Genomic DNA, 17,741 nt, shown 5'->3' on the forward strand with positions numbered 1-17,741 from the left:
CTTCAGTAGGTAAATGGATAAACTGTGGTACACCAGAGAAATAATGAAATATTATTCAGCACTAAAAGGAAATGAGCTGTCAATACATGAAGGAAAGTTAAATGCCTATTTCTAAGTCAAAAAAGCCAATCTGAAAGGGCTACCTACTGTGAGTCCTATTATGTGACATTCTGGAAAAGGCAAAACTATGAAGATGGTGCAGAGCTCAGTGGTTGCCAGAGGTTAGGTGGAAGGGAGGGATGAAGAGGCGAGCACAACAGATTTTTAGGGCAGCGAAAATACTCTGTATAATACTATAAATGGTGGACACATGTAATTATACATTTGTCCAAATCCACAGACTATATACAAGACCAAGAGTGAGCCCTAATGTAAACTATGGACTTAGGGTGATAATGATGTGTCAGTGAAGGTTCATTCATTATAACAAATGTACCACTCTTGTGGGGGATGTTGATAATGGGAAGCCATGCCTGTGTCAGGGGGCAAAAGGATCTTTTGCTTGATTTTGCTGTGAACCTCAAACTGCTCTAAAAAATGAAGTCTATTAGAGAAAAAAAAAAAAAAAGAATGAAATGCTGATAAATGCTGCAGCATGGATGAACCTTGAAAACACTATGCCAAGTAAAAGAAGCCAGCTACAAAAGGCCACAGGGTATGTAACTCCATTTATGTGAAATGTCCAAAACAGGCAAATCCTGAGAAACAGAAATGAGATCAGTGGTTGTCAGGAGCTAGAAGGGGGAATGGGGTTTCTTTGTGGGTTGATGAAAATGTCTTAAAATTTATTGTGGTAATTGTTGCACAACTCTGTGAATTTACTAAAAACCATTGAAGAGTACAGCTTCAATCGGTCAATTGCATAGCATGTGAATTATACCTCAACAAAGTTGTTTGAAAAAAAACCCAAATGAATAAGATTTAAAAAAATAATAAGTAAATGTATCATTCAATGTTCCATCATGTGGAAAGCAGGTTCTCCTTATAATGTAATGTAACCATGTATATTCAAATCCTGGATAAAATCTTAATCTCAACATTGTGCTAATTAAAAAAAAGAATAGTTTTTATTTATTGAAGGCTAACCAAGTCCCGAAAATGCATAAATTCCCAATTTTACTTGGATCTGTTCAAACATCTAATAGAAGAGAATTAAAACCGACCAGTAAAACCAAGAGTCCCAGGCTGATACCACATGGTGTTCTGGCGAATAACAATGAACCTTGAAAACTTGGACTCTTTTGAACAAACAAGCAGAAGTTGAAATGCTTATCTGCGTCTCCCAAAGAGTGGGGAGAGGCATGGGAGGATTGGAGCTGGAATGGAGAACTTAAGAAAACGTTCTTTTTAAGAGTTAAAGGTATATTTGCTGGACCATGGGAGGCTCTGCTGATGGGGCATTCCAGGCTAGACACCCAGCACATCTCCCAAAACCACTCCTCCTCACCCTTAACTGTTTTATGTACATGTCTTGTTTCCCACCTGGACTGTAGGAGGCCACCATGTCCATTTCCATTTTCTATCTTTCTCAGCATTTAGCTGGGTTCAATATAACCACAGCAGGTGATTAAAAACAAAACAAATTCATAAAATAGGTAACTTATGGGGTAACATATGAGGTACAATATGAAAGAATTCCCACTTTACAAAAAGATTCACTGATGAGTTTCTTTAGGGAAAAAGGTCTCCTAACAGATATAAAAGATGGATTTAATTTGGGAAAAGATCTGCTAACCCCCAACTGTTCCAGGAATCAGCCCACTCTCTAAAGTGGTAGCAGGTTTATATTAATAGTTTTTGCTGGCAACAGGTTCTTGCTTTCCCCTGTGGAGCACAACAAAACAAAGAACTCAAAAGCAGTTGCATCGTGTAGACGACCCTTACCCATAAGGAATCCAGACATAAATAAGAACTCCAGTTAAAGACACTTTCTAAAGACTGAAGTCAGAGATGGAGAGCTGAGATGAAACCCTTCTTGTGCCCAAGAGTTTAGCAGTTGCACAGATGCCCCAGAGTAGAGAGAGATTCAGCATTGAATCAGAGGGTTAGAGCCCAAGCAAAGAGTGGAAGGGGCTGGGCCCTCACCTCGGGTATCAGCCGCCTCCTCTTCACATTGGGGACAGAGTCTGGCTGGCCATCGCTGCCCGGCTGCTTTCGTTTGCTGGAGTCCTGCAGGGCAGTGAAGATGCTGTCCAGAGGGTGCTTCTCAGAAGTCCTGGGATTCACTGAGCAGTCCAGGGCAGCATCTTCAGCCTCTGTCTCCACTTTCACAGTGTTATTTTTTAGAACTGTGGCAGAGAAGAAACAGGGCTCAGTAGGAAAGACCAGGGTGGCTTGGAGATCAGCAGGGTTCTCTAAGTGACAGGGTGTCTGCAGGCCGCCCTTGGACACTATCACTCAGAAAATGATGTCTAGTCACAATAAACCTGTGCTTTGCAACAATGCAATTTTTATCTTACTGAACTAGTACTACACAGTAAAACCATGTTCCAAGAACATTTAGTTCAAAATTGGTTTAAAAGTTTTTGAGGGAAGGGGAAGGAGGAGGAGATGGAAGGACAGAAATAAATATTATCTTTTTATGCTATTAAAAAGTAACTTTGGAGGGGCTGGCTGGTTAGCTCAGTGCATTAGAGCATGGTGTTATAATACCAAGGTCAAGGTTTCGGATCCCTGTACAGGCCAGCCATCAAAAATAAAAAAAGGAACTCTGGAAAGATACATTAGATGTTTGTGTATGTATGTGTAGGTTTGTGGTGGAGGGGGATGGGAACCAGGGGTAGGGGGAGATTTTTCATTATATACCTTCTGATTTTTGAACCATGTGAATGTGTGTCCTAATCAAAAATATTAAATTAAAACTTTTTTTAAAACAGGCTTGTTTTTTTTTTACCTTCTTCTACATCTTCACTGAATTCAGTTGAGTTCATCTTCTATTCCACTAAATGAAAAGACAAAGACAAAGTCTTGATTTATTGCTTGATTTATTTCTTAATTTTCCCTACCCATAGAGAAATTCCCTCACCCTCCCAACCCCCGCCAGCTCTGGGTAATAGAAGGTTAAAGGCTATGCAGCTTTGTGGAAGTACTTGTCTTCTTAATCCTGTTTGCAGATGCACAGGCCTTGTGTCCACCTGCTGGGAGCCCTTCTCCAAGACTTTATGTGAGTAGAACGTGTCTTAAAGCATTGAATGAGCAAATCAAGTCTTACAAAAGACCCCAATCTGGATGATCTCCTTTTAGTCACTTCTTATAAATCCCAGGCTGAAGAAGGATGGAGGCTATGGATCCCAACAGACCCGAGCTGAAGTCTTAGGACTCCAGGTTGGTTGAAAGACCTGTACTGCCCATGATCCACTATCCACACGTAGCCACTGAGGATTCAAAATGTGGCTAGTTCAGGGCCGGCCCATGGCTCACTTGGGAGAGTGTGGTGCTGATAATGTGGCTAGTTCACATGGAGATGTGTTGTAAGTATAAAATACACACCAGATTTCAGAATTAGCCTAATAAAAAGAACATAAGATATCCTACTAATAATTGTTATGTATTGATTACATGTTGAAATGATATTTTGGCCTTATTGGGCTAAATACTTTATTAAAATTAATTTCATGTTTTTTTAAATGTGGCTACTAGAACATTTAATCAACAGATGTGGGTCATGTTATATTTTTATTGGATAGTGTTGGTCTAGCCCTTCTTTCAGAAAAGGAGAAAAAAGCACTGTGGGTTTTAAAGTACAGACCTTTAGAGCTCCACACAACCTGCTCTGAATAGACCAGAAGAAGGCATGAGGCAGGAAGGGCAGTGGTGCTCTGATCTAGGCCCCTGTCTCGCACGGCCCCAGCCTGGATGAAACTGACACTAGGATTAAAAGTACCATCCAGAGGAGATTGTAATAGCGCACTTATACACTTATCTCCAGGACTGAATCCATTAGCAAAAGCTATCTTTTCTTAGGCACCAAGATTTACCTCTCTGGCTTCTCTGGGCCTTAGTAAATACTTTTATTACAACATTAAAAAGAAAGAAAGGAAAGAGACAGAATTATGCAAAAGATTATACAAGTAAGTATTTAAGGACAAGTATAATGCTTTGAGAAAGTACAAGACATTAGGAGGATTCACAAACACAAGACATTAGGAGGATTCACAAACTTACGGGTAGGCTAACGACCTGATCGCTCCTGAGTATTGTGGGGATTAAATCAATCATTCATGATTTTGTCACATCCACAAACTGCCTGTACTATTTACATATTTTTCTTTAAATGGACTCTTCCCCCTTAAATAAATTGAGCCTTGTTCTACAAAAAAAAAAAGTACCATTTAGTCTTTGAGATCCCCCAAATTCTACAGCAGCATGTATGTAAATAGTATAAGATACAAATGACATAGCAGTATTTGGAAAAGGATGTACATTGCAAGCTTTATTGTTGACCTTGGGGAGCTGTGGTTCCCACAACTGATTAAGCTGACTGCAAATATAGAGTTCTCATTTTGGTTAAGGATCAAAGGAGGGCAGGACTAAGGAATATCTCTTAAGAAATGTCTGTAAGAGGGATGCCACCTACAATGTTCAGTGAGCCACTCAATGGGTAGCCACGGAATGGTGTGTGGTCAACATACAGTCCCCTGTTTTAGACAGGTGAATGGAGTCAGGAAGGGCAAGAGAGAGAGAGCATGTCTAGGTCATCTACGTACTCATTAACTTCAAAATTCACTAATAATAGCAACACTTCTATAGTGCTTATGATGTGAAACACTATTCTCAGTGCATCGTAATAACCCTATGAGATAGGAATAATTCATCCTTGTACTACTAATTTTCAGAGCACTGAAAAAGAAAATGAGATTTATTTGAAACTGAAAATAATTCCTACTCACCAAGCTGTCTGAAAAAACATAACACACAAGGTGATATTGAAGGAAAACAAATAAGAAGTTAGCTTCAAGAACTGCTTTACTGGAGGTGAATTATAGCAACTCTTTCCATTGCACTTCAAGGAAATAAACCTCATATGTGCTCATCACCAACTCTGCTGGGTGTCTTTGAGCAGACAGGAGGGCCGGCCGATGTCAGGCAGAGATTCAGACCTGATTCCCAGGCCCATCAGGGGGCCTCTCTGGGAAACACACTTCAGGATGCCTGAACGCCCCAAGCTTGCCCCCTGCCCTTGGACACTCTGCTACATGATGACATAACCCGTGTCCTCCAGCCAGGACAGGGTGAGAAGCAGCAGTACAGACAGGAGGAACGAGTCAGGGGCTGTCCGGGCTGTCCAGGTACATTGGACAAAACAAATTACATCCTGGAGAGAAAAGGAAGGAAGGGGAGGAGACGGTGGATGGCTTATTTGGGGGAAAAAATGGGTAGTGGTGAAAAAAACCTAAAGACTCTGGCTAAGCAGAAAGCATTAGAAGGATGAGTGAATGCTAGAAGAAAAGAAAACAGGAGTGGATGAAGGAATGTGGCAGAGAGAACTCCAGGTGCTGGGCAAGGACAGTCTGTACATTTATTTATCGTTATCCCAGCCCACCACGCTTCTCGGCAGCCACCACAAGGAGCAGCCCGGAGTGCAGCCTACAGTCCAGGCTGCGGCCGTAGTCTGCGGGGAATGCAGCTTTGTGAGCAGGAAGGCTAGTTTCTGAACCACCACTATGTGATGCTACAGCTGGCAATCTAGTACCTCAATTCTGAGCTCCCAGAAAATGCCAAACAAAGAGCATACATCTGACTCACCTGTGGGTGTGAGGAAAGCCAGGGCGGAGCTGGAGGCTCGCAGGGGTGAGATGGGGGAAGGGGCTGCCTGGGCATTCAAGACACCCAGAGTCATGTGCATGGGAACACATTTCCCTGTTCATTCATAGACTAGTGACAGATGCTAGGTTACCACAGAAGTGACCCAGAACACAGGATGGTGGGCCCCTTCCCTCCAAACCAGCAAAGAAGCCATGCTTATTGGGAAGCTGGGGAATCTCCTATTTGCCAGGCCTCGTCGGACTTAACGTGGTGGGGAGTGAGGTGAGAGTCCTCTTTAGCAGTGGCAGCCCGTGAATCACATGTGGGAACTGGGATGGCCACTGTCAGTGCGCCTCTCCCTTACCCCAGCGTTGTAATCCCAATTTTACCAATAAAGAAACAGGGCAGGTAACCTGCCCAGTGTCACACGGCTATTGAGTGGCAGAACCAGGATTCAAACTGAGTCTGTCCGTGCCTCCCATCAGCCACCCAAGGGAGAAAATAAGAGTCCTCATTCTTCCACTGAAGTTCTTTCGATGAACACATGGGCATGTTTCCAGACTCAGGTTTCTCTGTCCAACAGCAACTGGAGAACCCATCTCCTTCACCTCTACGTAGCTATCTGCAAAACCAGTCTGCTCAGTGCTTAGAAACAGACTCCATCCCACAGTACAGAAGTTTCTACAAAAGGGACCCGTGGGTCACTCACTGCATTCCCAAGCTGATGTAGTGACAGCACATCAACTATGTGGTTGGGTAGAAGGGGATGGGTATCACCTTGCTCCCTCTACTTCCTGGTCATCTGCCCAGTTGAGGGTCACAAGCTCTGCTCCTCGTGGGTGGACACAGAGCACCCAGATGCCTGGCATGCCACGGAAATTCCTTTGGCTTGCATAACTACAGGTTATGTAGGAGCTGCTCCAACTACCGCAGCCCCCACCTTCTCAAGGCTGCTATGATTACAGTCTCCTCTCCCCGCTAGACTTCGCAGAATTTCTCATTCTAACATTCTCTCCCTTTCAAAACTTTCTTATTCCTCTCACTACAAACCTCAAATTGTGGGGCAGTCTAACTATGTATCCATGTGTCCCCGAAAATCAGCTTTCTCCCCAAGGGGTGGCTGTTCCGTGTCCCCCAGGAACCCATGACCAAGCCAAGGGAAAGTTTAAACAAATGGAGGAGACGTATGTCAGCAAGACCTGTGTGGCTTGCAGCTGCCTCTAGTTAAAACGCTACAGGTTGCAAAATGTCAAAGACCTATCAGAGAGTAACTCTTGAACAGGACTGATCTCCAGTGGTTCATTTAATAAGTGAAAATGCTCATTGGGTTTTTTTTTGTTTTTGTTTTTTTAACAAATAGGAAGCCTTTCCTGCCTAGAAAGCCTCAAGCAAAGTGACTGTCATTGGTACGGAAAGGTTTTAAATGTCGCAGGGCTTATGGGACTATATCAATTTTATTAAAATGCTTAACTCATCTTTATACTTCTGCAGAGTGAGATGGGCAATGTTCAGTTTTCCATTCAGTGCACGTGGGTGGGGGAAGATTACAAGGTCATCAGAAAAGCCTTCAGTTTACAAAAAGCACAAAAGGGAGGGTGATCCCAAATGTTCAGAAATAACAAGATGCTTTAGCCACTCCGATATCAAATTACAAAGGATAAGTTGTTTAAATTGGCTGCAGAAATGCAATAACCTGCAGGACTCAGGGCTACCTCTGTGCCTCATGCTGCAATAGGGTGACTCTGAGTCCTGACTATCAGCATGCCCCTGGCTCGGGGCTAGAAGGGATGCTGAGGGAAGGAACTCTGCGATGAAAGGCAAGGAGAAGGCAGAAGTGAGGACCATTCACCGGTGCTTAGGAAGAACCACACCACGCAGAAATGGAAAAGCTGGAAGAGGACACTTTTTATTTTTAGAGTTAATTTTAAGAAGAGAAGAGACTTATTTTATTTTTCCCTTTTTGATCAGGTAAGACACGCACATGAAACAAAATTCAAAAGATATAAACGGGTATCCGGTTAAAAAGTCCACTGTCCTCTAGTCACCGGCTTACTGTCTTGGAGGCAACTACTCCTGCTTTTTTCTTGCGTGTCCCAGTGTGGTGGCTGGAGCAGCTGCCATGGACAGCACGGGCTGCATGTGGCTCTCTCTGAACCCACCATCGGTAGTCAAGTCAGGAGCCTGGTCATGGTGGGACTGTTTGCACCACAGAAATTGACACTCACTACAAACCGGCCTTTTTTTTGTTTTGTTTTTGGTGTTCTTTGGCAGCTGGCTGGTGCAGGAATCTGAACGCTGGGCATTGGTGTTATCAGCACTGTGCTCTAACCAAGTGAGCTAACCAGCCAGCCTTCTGGTTTGTTTTTTCTATTTGGAGAGCCAGTTTATCAGTACATCCAAGACCCTTTCAGGAGGGTCCATGAGATCAAAACTATTTTTGTAACAACACTAATGTGTTATTGTCCTTTCGCTCTCATTTTCCCACAGGTGTGCAGGGGAGTTTTCCAGAGGTCACAGGACTGCTATTCTATTTCACAGAAGACTGAGTACAGAGGCAGATATGAAAACTCAGCTGTCTTCTATTAAGCCAGACATCAAAGGGATTTACAAAAATTTAAAACAATGCCACTCTTTTCAGTAAGTTTGTAAAAATACAGTTATAAGTCATAAAAATGTTATTACATTAACTTGTAATGGCTTTATAATGATTATTTTTATTATTACTTTTTTTTTAATAAATAAATTTTTAAATATTTTTCCAGCTTTAATTTCTTCTCTCTCTCTTTTTTTTTCTTGGTGGCTGGCTGGTACAGGGATCCAAAACCTTGATCTTGGTGTTATAATACCTCGCTCTAACCAACTGAGCTAACTGGCCAGCCCAGCTTTAATTTCTAACACAGTAGATATTGATAGCTATAACCCACATCAACAAAAGCTCTTTGCAGTCTTCAATAATTTTTATGAATTTAAAGGGGTCCTGTTCCTTGCTTTTTTTCACTTAACGTACCATGAAAATTTCTCTATCACTAGTTGCTTTAGTTTGAGTTCCCCCAAGAGCAGATCTTGACACAAGGATTTGAAAATGAGGGGTTTCTTTGGGAGGAGGCAGAGAAGGGCTGAAAACCAATAACAGGCTTCTGGTGGGAGAAAATAGTACTGAGGCAAGAGGCAGTGCCAAGGTGTCCCCTGGGGCTGCGAACTCACCCGGGCAAGCCCCTGTGCCATTCATTCCCTTCCAGCTCCTCCTGACACTTTGCCCAGTGCTTTACATACGCAATGGAGAAAACAGAAATACCAGCCTACTCAGTGTGAAAGGTGCTATGCTAAGAGCTTTACAGTAAACTTACTTAATCCTAACACTCCTATGAGGTATAAACTCCTGTTATTCCCATTTTACAAGTTAAAACCGAGGCACAGTTTTAGAGCAGAAAGGGACCTTAGAGATCATCTAGTGCACTCCTCTTGTTTTAGAGGTGTGGAACCCAAGGCTCAGGAAGGTTAGGAACACGTCCAAGATCCCCAGGCCTCCGGTGTCCCTGTCCCGTGCTATGTTACGGGAGCTGTTGGTGCCAATGGGCGACAGGGTCTGTCCTCTGTGCAGAGTATTGACCAACAGTAGAGATTACTTATGAGGATCACAACAAGCCCAGGGGTAGAGATGGGAGGACCTAAGGGATGAAGATGGAATTCTGGGAACTTCTGCTGGAGTGAAGGATGGGTAAAGACCAGAGGACAAAAGTAAGAGGGAGGAAAGAGCAGTCAGAACCCCAAGATTAGTGGCTATTACAGGAAGGTTTCTCTAACAACCATAACTCACATCTGGTAAACAGAGGCTGTATATCACAGCTGTGGAGAAGCACCCCCCCACCACCACCCATGTCTGGAATTTTGTGATCTGGATGCAAATATCTTCAAATTCTAACATATACCTATGAGATGTTTTTTCCCATTAAGGGAGAGAGAATGTTAATCAAAGCAAATTCTAGGGGAAAAAATTCTTATAGGAAATAACTTTGTCAATGTCTATCAAGGCATATCTTGATCTTCCTCATCACTTTCAGCTTCTAGAGACCCACGACCAAATCCTTCTGTTACCTACAGAGCTCACACACTTGAAACCTCTCATCCGCAGCCACAGAGCAATGAGCTCAGGCCAGCAGGGCAAAGAACGTGGCGCAGGTCGTCTTCTCTCACTAGCATTTGCTCTCACACTAAGCACAAGCGGGAACTCCAGGGCCAGGCTAAGAGGATGGAAATCCAGGTGCAGGAAAGCCCTCCTTAACCATAAGCCGTTACTAATTACTGGTAAATTCCACAAAAAGCTCCAAGAAAAATGGAAGATACAACAAACTGAATGTGATCTGAACTCAGATGGCCTTTGATCACTATTGTTTTTTTTTTCATTAAACCGAGTTAGAAAGTCAACTTCTACACTTTTTCTCAACACGTGACTTCAAAACCTCTATTGACAGAAAGAGCTCAGCATTAAATTATGTGTAAAGATTCGAAATCAATTGTTCATTACAGAGCTACCCAGTCAATAACAACATACTTCTAAGTTCACTGGGGATATCTCAACTATGTAATTAAAAAATGCCATAAAGCAGCTGGAAGGAAATATGCCAAAATGTTAATTATCTCCAGTTAGGAAGATTATGGATGATCCTTTATATTTTCCTCTACTTTCTAAATATTTTACAGAGAGCAAGACTTCTTTGATATTGGAAAAGAAACTTTTAAAAACGAAAAATAAGAAGTATAGTAATCTTCACTGCCCAGCCAGATTATATTCTTCTTCTTCTTCTTTTTTTTTTTTTTTTAAAAAAAGATGCCAGTAAGGGGATCTTAACCCTTGACTTGGTGTTGTCAGCACCACGCTCTCCCAAGTGAGCCATGGGCCGGCCCTCAGATTATATTCTAAGTTACATTCACAAACAAGTGAGGAAATTTTGTGAAGCTGGCCAGTTAGCTCAGCTGGTTAGAGAGCAGTGTTATATCATCAGGGTCAAGGGTTCAGATCCCTACACCGGCCAGCCACAAAAATAAATAAATAAAAAAGGAATGTTCATAAAATCAAATCATTTAACATTTAAAATACCAATGATCGAAGAAGTAATGTAACAGCTGACAGATTGATGAAGACTTTTCACTTCATCACTGCTGGTAAACTGCTGATGCCGTACAGAGCTCCTCAGCGCAGGGAGACGGGCCGACCAGGAAAACATCTTGGCTCACAAAGTCACATGTGAATGACGTGAAAAGATCAACTTTGAAAACTAAGGAAATGTCATTTCCTGGTGGGTCCATGATAGGTTCAATCAATACATTTGCCTGGTACTTTATTTTCTGAAATGAGCTAAATTTCAAAGGGGGATTTGAAAAAAACAAACAACAAAAAAAACCCAGACCAAGTCTTCTGGATCAGGCACCCATGCTGAGAGCTGAGGCCAGATCATTTAGAGTTTTATGGTTGGCTGGAGAAGCAACAGGTCTGGAGAGAAGCTTAGCAATTCACCAGGGTGGAAATGCCCAGTTTGCTGGGTGTCTGTATTCTGGATGATGGATGACTGTCACATGAGGTCCTTTCTTTGGGGTTCTCTTGTACCTGAGTGCCCCGGGAGATGTTCTGACTGCACCTGGAGCCCTCCTTCCCTGATTCCTGAGAACTAGATTGAACTGGGCAATCAGAGGCCTGCTCTGGGGCTATGGCTCCAAAATGATCAGAAGGCAGTGGGGAGAGAGGGAAGCTGAGGAATGGCCAGGCCACAGAAAAAGGAAGGAGCATGGTGAGGTCGCTGGTTAGAAGTGAATAATTAAGGAGTCATGTAAGAGTCTGACTCAAGGGAAATTCTCCTCTTTAAGGACTAGAATGGGAGATGACACAGGGGGCATTTAGTGTGGCATTCCTTGGCAAAGCTCTTAGCAAAGCTCTTGGCCTTTGCAGGATCATTGTTGTCTTCCCTGACTGGGCCCCCAGGTTTCTATAGAAAAATGTTCTCTAGTGCTGCCACAGGCGACTGGGAGTGGCCTGGGGTACCTCTCTGTCAAGCTCTTTGAAGGATGTCAGTTGCTAGACTGGGCGTTTTGTGAGAGGAGCGCAAGGCTAATCAGAGCCGCCAGAGGCTTGTGGGCTGGCCCAGAGTCACACAGGACAAGAGACAGGCCCAGAAATGGGAAGTACTTGGGCTTCCTGAAACCTCAAGGTTCAAATCCCAGCCAGCTGACTCAGGATTCTGCCCTGCTAAATCAGAAACATCCTCCAGGCTTAGGGAAGACCTAGCCCTGGCAGCCCTGACCTCAGGCCACACAGGGGTAAATCCCCCTGACCCTCAAGACCTGTTTCCAGATGTAAAGTGATGATTTCCTTGAGACCATGAGCCCCAGAACAGGAATGTGATTGGAACCTGAGACAACAGGACAGCGGCCGTGTAGCCCCTGCCATATACAAAAAGTTAAAGCAGAGAGAATATGCTCAGATCATTTTAAACATATCATTAATAAAACAAATTCAGGATTTAAAAAGTTCATCTAAGACCTAAGCCTTTTCACAACTGCCACACTGTGTGATTTGATTTCATGACACCTCTCTGCTACAGGACTTTTAAAAATTAAATATAGAAAAGGACAGGAACTGATGTCCGTGTAGCACCAGCTCCACACTCTAAGTGTTTTATACGTGTTATCCCATGCTACCCTCACAAGGGCGCTCTGACTGTGCAGATAGAGAACCAGAGGAGCCAGCGATTTATGCCTCAGTGGGGGGCTGCTTCAAAGGCCAAGAAGAGGGGAAGGAGTGGGGTAGACTCCCAGGTTACCTTCCAAGGAGAGTTGGGACTGAGGAATGGGGCATGGCCGCCATTGCTTCCCCCTTCGTGTTGAGCACCCGTCTATGGGCTGGGCTTCCACGCAGAAGCAAGTCAAGCCAGATGGGCCATTAGATGACCAAGGTAGGGACTAGTGCAGCTGATCTCAAAGAAAATGGAATTCCCTACTAAATTTCAGAGTTGGATAGAACTCGGTTAAATCCCTGGCTTTTAGTCCAGTTAAAATGTTTAGCCTCTGGGCTGAGCCCGTGGTGCACTCGGTAGCGTGCTGCGCTAGCAGCGCGGCGACGCTCCCGAACCGCCGCAGGTTCGGATCCTATATAGGAATGACCGGTGCACTCCCTGGCTGAGCGCCGGTCACAAAAAAAAAAAAAAAAAAATGTTTAGCCTCTAACACTGGGCAGGTTGCTTACCTACCCAACCAAGCTTTGGCTCTTTCTTCTATAGAATGGAGCTGAACACATCTGTCTCATCTTGTAGAGTTGTAAAAATTACAAAGGAGAAAGTGTCTGGCATACAGCACTCAATATTACCTATTATAAAGTTTTTGGGGCCGGCCCGTGGCTCACTTGGGAGAGTGCGGTGCTGATAACACCAAGGCCACGGTTTTGGATCCCATACAGGGATGGCTGGTTCACTCACTGGCTGAGCGTGGTGCTGACAGCACCAAGTCAAGGGTTAAGATCCCCTTACTGGTCATCTTTAAAAAAATAAATAAATAAAAAATAAAGTTTTTGTTTGTTTTTTAAAGATTTTTAAAGTGCATTTTATTTTTTTTTATTTATTTATTTTTAAAAAGATGACTGGTAAGAGGATCTTAACCCTTGACTTGGTGTTGTCAGCACCACACTCAGCTAGTGAGCTAACCAGCCATCCCTATATAGGGATCTGAACCCGTGGCCTTGGTGTTATCAGCACCACACTCTCCCGAGTGAGCCACGGGCCAGCCCCTTAAAGTGCATTTTAAAAGCAAATTTTTTAAAGAACTGCAAAATTAAATAAAATTACTTAAAGCTTCAATAAAGTTGAGTAACTTTTCTTTCAGATGAAAGAAACAGACTGGAGGGGAGTGAAGTCAAACCAAATGCTCTCCCTGAGGACAGGAGGAATGTTCCCATGCCATCCACTCTTGTAGGCTGGATCTCTGGATTCACAGGACCAGCTGGGAGCCCCAGGGCTCTCAGGACTCGGACCTCTTGGCAATGGCATCCTGCCCAGGGACTTGCAGGACACGTTCGCAAGTTGTTTTTATTTTTAGACACATCTGCAAATGCAGCTCGAAAAATACCAATCCTCACAAAACCAGGGCAATTTTCCCTTGAGCTTTTCTAAAGCTGTAATTGTCATTGCCTTCTTGATTCAGTGAAAGCACAGCCTCATCTTCTAGCACGCAGCTAAGTACAACCACACAGCCCTCCCTGCTGCCTGCCTGCGATTTGACGCCACTCAGTGACTTTGGTCACTGCGCTTTCTGCATCTGACTAAATGTGATGTCCTCCTCAGCTAAGGGGTTCTACGTAAGTTCTCCCTAGCCTCATGAAAGGCTACCTCCTTACACTGCTTATTATAGACTCTGCCTATCATTTTAACCTTGGCATCCAGAAGCTGAGGCTCAAGGTGGAAAGGAGGGACAGCACATTCCAGCATAAAGCCATGTGATTGACCGTACAATGGTGACTAATTTTCCTAGGAGGTATAAGCAGAGTTTCCTCTGTACTTCTCAGTGTTTTGTCTTGTGACCCCCGGAAGGCACAGTCTGGTGTTAACTATCCCCCATCCCAAGGCAAGCCTCTGTTCTTTGCTTTACTAGCTCAAAGCTCAAACTAACAGCCTCTTGCATACAAGAAAAGGCCAATCAGTGACTTGTTCAATTGAGCAATCAACGCCCTCTTGTTCCTCTGGCCTGTGATAACTGAAAATCAGAGAAAAGAAGAGAGGTGGCTGTTAGTAGAAAGAAAAAAAATTAAGAGTTGGATTAAAAATGGTGGGAGAGCATGTTATCAGGTAAGCTGCTGAGAAAACTTCAGCTCTAAAAAATAGTTCATAAAAGTCCGGTTTTCAGACAAAATTCACATGCTAACATGCCAGGTGTTACTTGCTACTCTGAGTGAAATCACCCCTCTCCTGTTAACACACTGAAGGCCTAATGGTAGCATGAAGAGCTCTTAGCTTGGCATGCACGTGGCAGCTAATTCTAGAAACCACAGGAGCTCTGGACTGAAATAAGGACGTTGCAAGAGACGCTGGAGCATTGGAAGTGGGAGAAGAGCACTTGTCAAATCTAGAGGGGAAAGAAACAGAGCAAGGTGATGCTCACAAAGCACAAAATAGCCTTTTTCTTTTTTCTTTTTTTGGCATGTGCATTTTTTTATGACTTTATTTTTCTGTGGCTGGTGGTACAGGGATAAGAACCCGTAACCTTGGGTTATAACGCTGCACTGTAATCAACTGAACTAACTGGCCAGCCTATGACTTTAAATTTTATTTTTAAAAATTATCATGAAGTAATATTGACTCTCTGGGGGTGTACAGTTCTATGAAAGGTAACACATGTATACACCCTTATATACATAAACATCACTAAGAGGACACACAAAAGTTCCACCACCCCAGATTAATTCTACAGATTACTCCTAAACTTACTTTAGCCAATAATAGGTACAATGTAATTAGAATAGCAACCATAATCAATCACTTGTCATCAAAATTAAATGCCAGGAAAAAACATTACACCCCAACCTCCCATACACTAACACCAATTTATTTTTGCTGGCTAGCTAGTGACCTTCATGTGTTTCTGCACTACATAACCTGAGGCATTTAAACTTTTCATCATGGTGTCAGTACAATTCATACAAGCATGTTGTTTTCTTCATGGCTTCAGGGGCTTTCCAGGCAGCTCTAAAAAGTGGCAGGTGGGATATTCCTGAAGGACGTTAAATTTTCACCTAATCAAAACTGTCAAGGTTGACTCCAATTTCTCTTCCTAATTATTAGACATTCTGCCATGTCTTTGCTCACATAGGGAATGCTTAGGAGCCAAGAAGGGACCCAAAGGGAGTGTGTGAGGAAAACGTCAATATGCCACCCTTTAATAGATTATTGGGATGCTATTTTGGCTGCTGGATTCTCACTGGCCTGTCTTCTTGCTGTATGTGTGTGTCTGGGGGGCCGAGGTGGGAGAGAGACATGAAATAAAACTTTCCTATTCAATAACAAAACTAGGAGATGGCATCTCTGGTAAAACCCATGTTCGGTGACTTAAGTTTTCATGTGACAGATTGTAAAGCTCCGTGAATTTCAAGGGCCACGTACACACCAGCTAACCCACCAGCACGAACCAGCTGCTCTGATCCCATTTTCTACTCGAATACAGAGGCTCTCTCCATTCATTGAACAAATATTTATTGAGCACCTACTAAGTTATCAGACACTAAGTTAAGGGATGTAAGCCGTGAAAAGGACACAAAATCTTAACCAAATCCTAGTACTGAGGGAAGCTGGCAGAGTCCTGTATGGTGATATAAAACCAGAAACTAGGTTTGGAAGGTTAGAAAAAGAGAAAAACTGCGGGGCTGCAGATAACGAAACAACCTCCTCCACCCCGTCTTTTATATTCCAAGCCAGCCTGAAGGGCTCACTTCCTCGCCTCCCTAGGTCTTCAACTCTGCGCGTCGCCCTGTGGCACGTTAAACATTTGTAGTTAAACACGCAGAAGTTTCTTTAAGATGAAGTTGAACAATTCCAACTCTGAAGTGCTTCAGCCTATTCCGCACACTCTTGTCTGGTTAACCTTTGCGTGCAAAATTCTTCCTGATAGGCCACCTGGGCAATCAATCAAACTGTTACCTCTGTAAAAACACCTTGTGTGAAATAAAAACAGACATATGTATGTACGTCTCGGCACACAAGGCCCTCGAAAGCGTTGCTGCACAACTCAACGCTATGGTGAGGGCTATGTCTGCGTGGGAAATCACGTTGACGAGCGAGAGGGAAAGGGGCGGTCACGAGGACCGGCGAGCGCCCCAGGCTCCAGCTCCGCGGCCGGCCGTGAAGGCCCCGCGCCAGCCGGGGACGCACAGCCAGGCGCCGGGCCCGCCTCCAGCTCCCGGGCAGCGGGAACCGCGAACCGCCGTGGAACGGCGGGGAGGGAGCGCAGCGGCCCCTGGCGGCGGGGCCCGTCCCTCCCCACTCCCAGCCGCCGCCGCCGCCGGCCTGCCTCGTTCCATTTGCAGACTCCGGAGGCAGCGTCCCTCGGAGCAGCGGCTTCTCGGTCTCCCGCTCTCCGCGCGGCATCTCCTTCCAGTCTCCGCCCCCTGCTCCTGCCCTGACACCCGCTTCCACCCGCCGAGCCGTCCTCCGCCGCAGCCCGGCCGAGCGCGAGCGCCGACCCCCACGGGCTCCGGAGAGCCTTCCGGCGGCCCCGGCCGCTCCATCGCGGCGCCCGGCGGGGGTGCGGGGCCGGCGCGCGGCGCGAGTGGGGCGGTGGCGGCGCGGACCGTTCCACTGCGCGTCCCCCCGCCCCCGCGCGGCGCGCGTGCTCCCCGGAACGCCATGGAGCCGTCGCGTTCGGAGCGGGCACAAAGGGGCGCGCGGCACAATGGGCGCGGCGAGCCCGTGGGCGCCGGCTCCGGCCGCTCGGCCCTGCGCGGGGGTGGGCGCTCCTCCTGGCGGGCGCGCTCAGGGCAGCCCCCCTCCGCGTCCCCTCCCCTGCGCCCGCCCCCACCTCGGCATGGATGTTGCAGCCACTCTCCCGTCCGTGTGTCCCGGAGCCGCCGCCGCCGCCGCCGCGCGGCCGGCTCGATCCGCCCCGCACTTACCTGGGACACGAGTTCTGTACTTTGCAGAGCGGGCCCGCGCCGAGTTTGGGCGCCACGTGGGGGAAGGGCGCGGGGCCGGGGAGTGGGGGCCTCGCGCGGAGGGCCTGGCCGGGGTGGCCCGGGGAGGTGCTGGGGGCGGCGGGCGGGCGCCGTGTATTTTCCCCTCTCTTTGTGTGTGTCCGTGCGCTGCGCTCTCGCGTGACGTGACGGGACTCCGTGTGTCATTTCCGCACAAGGACACAGGAGCCCCCGCTGCAGTGGAACCACAACCCCTCCGCCCCCACCCCCGGCCCGCCCCTCCCCCTCAGCGGGGCACACGCGGGACCGGCGGCGGCGCTCGGGCGTGAACGGC

At 45.7% G+C, this 17,741-nt stretch overlaps 1 protein-coding gene across 1 annotated transcript in view; it reads right to left on the minus strand.

Moving 5' to 3' along the window:
• Positions 1-17,425, minus strand: part of BEND3 (BEN domain containing 3) — a 35,380-nt gene extending 17,955 nt beyond the window's left edge. The window contains exons 1-3 of the mRNA XM_063098392.1: positions 17,390-17,425; positions 2,894-2,941; positions 2,086-2,288 (exon numbers count right to left, since the gene is read on the minus strand). Of these exons, the coding sequence (XP_062954462.1) occupies positions 2,086-2,288; positions 2,894-2,930 (240 nt within the window). The 5' untranslated portion in view covers positions 2,931-2,941; positions 17,390-17,425. The remainder of the gene's footprint in view (positions 1-2,085; positions 2,289-2,893; positions 2,942-17,389) is intronic.
• Between the last annotated feature and the right edge of the window lie 316 nt (positions 17,426-17,741).

The sequence above is a fragment of the Cynocephalus volans genome, chromosome 5, assembly GCF_027409185.1.
Source record: "Cynocephalus volans isolate mCynVol1 chromosome 5, mCynVol1.pri, whole genome shotgun sequence".
In the NCBI taxonomy this organism is placed as follows: Eukaryota; Metazoa; Chordata; class Mammalia; order Dermoptera; family Cynocephalidae; genus Cynocephalus; species Cynocephalus volans.